The sequence below is a fragment of the Octopus bimaculoides genome, chromosome 2 (assembly GCF_001194135.2).
Source record: "Octopus bimaculoides isolate UCB-OBI-ISO-001 chromosome 2, ASM119413v2, whole genome shotgun sequence".
Lineage (NCBI taxonomy): Eukaryota > Metazoa > Mollusca > Cephalopoda > Octopoda > Octopodidae > Octopus > Octopus bimaculoides.
In genome coordinates this window covers 70,386,641-70,393,381 of record NC_068982.1, presented here as the reverse complement: position 1 = coordinate 70,393,381, position 6,741 = coordinate 70,386,641, and the positions used below count along the sequence as shown (strand labels likewise).

The 6,741-nt window shown below is 39.5% G+C and overlaps 1 protein-coding gene across 1 annotated transcript in view; it reads right to left on the bottom strand.

Annotated features, from left to right (window-relative positions):
* LOC106875327 (centrosomal protein of 120 kDa) overlaps positions 1 to 6,741 on the bottom strand; it is a 45,425-nt gene that overhangs the window by 18,367 nt on the left and 20,317 nt on the right. Inside the window, exons 8-10 of the mRNA XM_014923416.2 lie at positions 3,038 to 3,269; positions 1,871 to 2,020; positions 940 to 1,057 (exon numbers count right to left, since the gene is read on the bottom strand). Of these exons, the coding sequence (XP_014778902.1) occupies positions 940 to 1,057; positions 1,871 to 2,020; positions 3,038 to 3,269 (500 nt within the window). The remainder of the gene's footprint in view (positions 1 to 939; positions 1,058 to 1,870; positions 2,021 to 3,037; positions 3,270 to 6,741) is intronic.

Below are 6,741 nucleotides of genomic sequence, written 5' to 3'. Positions count from 1 at the left end.
TTTCATTCAATAAACACTCACAACGTTCGGTCTGGGAATCAAAACCATGAGTCCGCTGCCCTAACCACTGGGCCATTGCGCCTCCACATAAGAGAGAATAGAGACTGAGGATCAGGAAGGATGGGTGAAAAAGTTCATTGGAGTGTGAGAGCAGAGTGACAGGTGGTTCGAGATGGAGTTAGAGGTTAATGTAATGAATGTTTAGTCATTCTATGATGAATACAGGAAAGGTGACTGCACTAATATTAGCCAATAATACAAAAGAACAAACATCAGTTGCATGGAAAAAGTAATGTGTGCTAACAGAGGATACAGTGTTATAGGAAGACAGAAGGAGAAGGGCTACAGTTGGATCTTAGGATGCTGGCCTTACAAAAGGAGAAAACACAAGATGGAGACAAGCAGTGTTATGCTATACTACAAACACAATCAACTTATTTGAGCATGGAATGATGAACACATGATGAAGAAGATAATGATGATAGTTATGATAATAGTGGTTGTTGTGATGGTAGTACTGATAGGTGATGGTCATGTGTTAGCAAAAATGATAGTAAAGGAGATGATGATAGTGGTGATGATGTCCATCACCATCATAGTGATTGTGGTGGTGGTGGTGGTGGTGGTGGTGGTGGTAGAATATAATATTCTTCTGATAAGGCTTTGAAAGATGAATTCAGTATTTGTGGCTGATAACATTATAACAAAGCAAAAGCTTGTGTCCAACAATTCAAAGATGTTATTCATAGCCCAATATGTTTTTACACATATTGTCTGAGATGAAAAAATTTCTCCTGAGACTATTTCCATAGCAAAAGGTCTTCCTGCATTCAAGTGTACACAAATGTGTTAAATACCATTGAACATACATATATAATTTACTATTATATTTTTTCTACAATCTTTAAGGTCAATACTGTTCAAACGTCAATCACTTACAACAATCCTAGTTTTCTCAGCAGTCAATATTTTTGCTAACGGCAAACGACATATTCCAAGCAAAACATCTTTCGAAAGGTTCCGATCTCTCTCCCAGACTTCAACAAAAAGTGGTACACTACAAATTGAAAAAAGAAAAGCTCAAGGTATTAAAAAAAGAGAACAAGAAATGTAAAAAAGATACTGTAACAATTACTAAATGTCTGGAATTTACAATGTGCACCTTAAAATTCTATAAAGTGCAACTGGGATAAAAGACAAATATTAGCAATGTTCTCAAAATTCCCATATTATCACAAGAATAATATCCCAATCTGTGTTTCTCTTGTTTTAAAGTCCACTTTTCCATGCTTGCATAGGTTGGACAGAGTTTATTGAGGTAGGTTTTCTAATGGCCAAATGCCCTTCCTTTTGCCAAACTTGTTTCCAAGCAAGGTAATATTTCTCTATGGTCCAGACATATTTTCACAGAAGATTGGAAATGAAGGACTCTGAATGATCATAATGCACATTTACAACTATTACGTTATATCAAGACAAGGAGAAACAAGCACACATTCAAGCACACCTCCACACACACACACACACACAAAGTTTCTTTCAGCTTCTGTCAACCAAATCACTCTCAAAGCTTTTGATGGCCCATAGAAGACACTTAACAAAGGTACTGTAGAGCAGGAGTGAACCCACCCAAAACAATGTGGTTGATAAGCAAGGTTCTTAACCACACAGCCATCATCATCATCCTTCAACGTCCATTTTCCATGCTGGCATGGGTTGGGTGGTTTGACCAGAGCTGGCAAACAGAAGAGCTGCACCAGGTCCCAGTCTGATTTGGCTTGGATTCTATGGCTGGATGCCCTTCCTAATGCCAACCACTTTACAGCGTGTACTGGGTGCTTTTAAGACATTTAGAAAGCGAGTTATTTACCTGAGAAATGTTTCATGAAGCTGGTCAGTCATGGAAGCAAAATCGAAGGCACAAAAGGAGTGTGGAAGAAACACTTCCGTTCCTTTGGATATTTTTACAGGTGGGTGAGTAAGAATTGGAGCAGCACTTCCAAAGAAAGGATATACATAACTGCAAATAGAAAGTATAGAAATTATTTCATACAAAACACTATACAACATAGAAATGAATTAATGCAATATAATGTAATATTTCTAGCATTTATCTCATCATAATCACTTAGCATCTGTTTTCCATGCTGGCATGGGTAAGACAGTTTGACTAGGGTCAGTAAGCTGGAGAGCTGCACCAGGCTCCAGTCTGTTTTGGTTTGATTTCTACAGCTAATGCCAATCACTCCACAGAGTGTACTGGGTGCCTTTTACGTGTCACCGGCACAGGTGTCTTTTATGTGCCACTGGCACAGATATCTTTCACATGTCACTGGCATTGGCCACAACTACAATTTCACTTGGCTTGATGTGTCTTGGATCAAACAATCAATTATGATTTTGTCTCTAGTTGGGTTCTCATTCAGTTTTGATATTATCAGAAGAACACATGCTTTCTTGTTAGACTAATTATATATGTACACACACACACACATATATGTAGGTGCAGGCATGGCTGGGTGGTTAAGAAGCCTGCTTTGCAACCACATGGTTTCGGGTTCAATCTTACTGCATGGCACCTTGGGCAAATATGATCTACAATAGCCCTGCACTGACCAATGCTTTGTGAGTGAATTTGGTAGACAGAAATTCCGTGTGTGTGTGTGTGTATGCATGTGTATGCACAGGTGTGTTTGTCTCCTCATCACTACTTGATAACCAGTATTGGTTTGTTTACAGCCACAAAACTTAGTGATTTGGCAAGAGAGACCAGTCTTAAAAAGAAAAATAAGTACTGGAGCCAGTTTGTTTGACTAAAACCCTTCAGGGTGGTGCCCCAACATGGCCCAGTCCAACGACTACAACAAGTAAAAGAGGACAAAAGAAGATACATCATCATCATCATCATTTTAATGTCCACTTTTCCATGATTCCACAGGCCAGATGGAATTCACAGGATTCACTTCCTGTAGCCTAGCCCCACATTCTTTCCCCCTTGTCTTTCAAACACAAACAGCTGAAAGTAAAGTAAACTTACCGTAAAAAAACCAGTCTGATATTTGTAATCTGATTGCCAGCAATACTGGTGAGGTCAATTGAGAATGTGAAATGGTGGAATTGAGCAGGAATAACTACATGTGGTTGGGAAGAACTTTCGCTGTTACCCTTGGAGCTCTTTTCAACTACTGTTGTTGTTGTTGTTGTTTTTGCTGGGACTGCTTTTGCTGATGATGATACAATTGTTGATGTTGATGACAATGATGATGGTGCTGTAATAACATTCAGAGAGAGATCAAGATCAAATTAAACAACATTCCTCCCAATATTAATCATCATCATCATCATTTAACATCCTTTGTTTTGTTTTTTTTTCATGCTGTCATGGAACGGGTTGGACAGTTTAACTAGAAAAGACAAGCCAGAGGGCTCTGCCAAGTTCTGTATCTGTTTTCAAATGGTTTCTACAGCTGGATAGCCCTTCCTAATGCCAACCACTTTAGAGTGTGCTGAGTACTTTTTACGTGGCACAAACACTGGTGAGATTGCAAAGTACCCACAAGATAAGACATTTCAACTGAGCAGGGTACAGACTGGAGGAACAAAGAATTTATGATAGAGGGAGACAAGCAGCCATCTTTCTTAAGAGGTGAATAAATGGCACGCCCACCTGCATAATCATTAATAAAAATAATAATAATAAACTTAGATGCTTCTGCTGCATTCAAAATTTTTAATTCCACCTGTGGAAGAGTTTTAATCTATGGAAGAGGAAGACCCAGAAAGACATGGGACAAGGTGGTGAAGCATGATCTTTGAATGTTGGGCCTCACAGAGGTGATGACAAGTGATCGAGAGCTCTGGCAATATGCTGTGTGGGATAAGACTCATCAGGCCAAGCAAAATTGTAGTTGTGGCCGTGCCGGTGTCATGTAAATGGCACCTGCACATTATAGTCATGATCGTTGCCAGTGCCATGTAAATGACACCCATGCATCATAGTCATGGTTATTGATGGTACCATATAAATAGCACCTGTGAATTGTCATGGTCAATGCGAGTGCATAGTAGTTGTGATCATAGACTGTGCCATGTTCATTGACACTCGGGAATCATGGTCATTAGCAGTATAAATGGCACCCATAAATGGCACACGTGAGTTGTAGTTGTTTCCGGTGCCATGCAAACGGCATCCTTGAGTTGTAGTTGTTGCTGGTGCCACGCAAATGGCACCCATGAATTGTTATGGTCGCTGCTGGTGCCATGTAAATGTCACTGGTGCATCGTAGTCATGGTTATTGATGGTACCATGTAAATGGCACCTGTGAATTGTTGTGGTCGATGCAAGTACCATGCAAATGACACCTGTGCATAGTAGTTGTGATTATCGATGGTGCCATGTTCATTGACACTCAGGAATCATGGTCACTCGCAGTGTAAATGGCACCTGTGAGTTGTAGTTGTTACCGGTGCCATGTAAATGGCACCCTTGAGTTGTAGCCGTTGCTGGTGCCATGCAAATGGCACCTATGAATTGTCATGGCTGTTGCTGGTGCCATGTAAATGACACTGGTGCATCATAGTCATTGCTGGTGCCATGTAAATGGCATCCACCTGTGAATTGTAGTCATGGTCATTGTCAGTGTCATGTAAATAGCACCCATGCTGGTGGCACATAAAAGCACCCATTACATTCCTGGAGTGGTTGGCATTAGGAAGGGCATCCAGCTGTAGAAACCATGCTAAATCAGACTGGAACTTGGTGCAGCTCTCCGAATCATCAGCTCCAGTCAAACTGTCTAACCCATGCCAGCATGGAAAGTGGACATTAAATGATGATGATGATTTTAATTTGTTAGCATATTCGCAATATTTTGTAGGTTGGAACCACTGACACCTCTCACTTACTAAATGTTCTTCCTATTCTAATAGTTATCATCATCATCATCATCATCATGCTTGCAAGGAACAGACAAAATATTGCTGAGCTAGATTTTCTACTACTGGATGCCTTTCACGTACTCAATCCTCACCTGTTTCCAAACAAGGTAATAATATTTCCTCATTGTCAGACATGTTTTTCATAGAAAACTCAAAATAAACAACCCTGCTTGTATGACAGTGATGTTTGTTTACAATATTACATGATGTCAAAAGAAGGGTAAACACACACAAATAAATAAAACATGCTTCTTTTAGTTTCTGCCTCCAAAATCCATTCACAAGGCTTTAGTTGGCCTGGAGTTCTACCAGAAGGCACTTGCCCAATGTGCCACGGAATAAGACTGAACTCAAGTCAACATGTCTTCAAAGCAAGCTTCTTAGCCACACAGCCATGCCTGTGTCTATATTACAGGCAGAGAATATTTTTAGGCAGCAAGAAAACCTAGAAAGGAAACAACATCTATTTCCAGTAATATTGTACAAGTGAATCCCAAAGTCCAACTTTTGGTGATGTGACAGCACAACAACTTGTGCAAATAATAAATAACATTTATTTTCACACTGGAAAATTGCAAGAAATGAGCACAGCATAAAGAAATGTGCTTGAAATGAAACCAACAATTAAATATACAGGTGGTAATATTTTCTAGAGCAATGTACACTAACTGCATTTAAGTGATGTTAAATGACACTAGGTTGTTGAATTCCTATGCATGATATTTACAAGATGTGCATCTATGATTTTGTGAGACCCTCTTCAGTTACAAATGACCATGAGATTGCACCTAGAAATTCCCCTCTGAAGCACAGATTCAAGTAAGGTTGTTTGTGGAAGACCAGCAGTCACCTATGCATACCAGTCTCCCCTCTCCACACCACCAATGTTGTTCAAGGGAAAGGCAAAGGCTGATACAATTTGGCACTACAGACATTGCAACTCATTTCTACAGCTGAGTGAACTAGAGCAATGTGAAACAAAGTGTCTTGTTCAAGAACATCACACACACAGCCCGGTCCAGGAATCAAACTCACAACCACATGATTGTAAGCCCAACGCTCTAACCACTGAGCCATGCACTTTCACTATGGTTTTATTTTATCAGAATCAAATGGTAATGACTGGGAAGTAATTTTATGATTATTATGATTATCATCAACATCATCATCATCATTTTACATCCACTTTTCTCATGCTGAAATGGGGTAGATGGGTCATCACAGTCGAAGTCAGTTTGTATTTGGAGTTACTGCCCTCCTAAACAAGTCAAATACCAAGTTTTGCTTACACATTGCATTTCTGGCAAGTTTTCATGGTTGAATGCTCTGCTTATCATCAACCACTTTACAGACTGTACAGAATATTTTACTATAGTAGCGATACTACTATCTTATGTAGCTTATTATGATTTCTGTCTCAACCTGCTTCTCATCCAGTCAAGAGAGGTCACTGAATGTCAATGTGTTGCTATTAAAGACACCACATTTAAATCAATTATTATAAATGTTATTAAGTTGAAAGAACCAATACATCAATGGACTAAATGCCTTTAGGTATTTTCTGTACTCTCTTTCACTCTTTTACTTGTTTCAGTCATTTGACTGTGGCCATGCTGGAGTATCGCCTTTTAGTCGAGCAAATCGACCCCAGGACTTATTCTTTGCAAGCCTAGTACTTATTCTATCGATCTCTTTTGCCGAACCACTAAGTTACGGGGACGTAAACACACCAGCATCGGTTGTCAAGCGATGTTGGGGGGACAAACACAGACACAAACATATACACACACATACATATATATA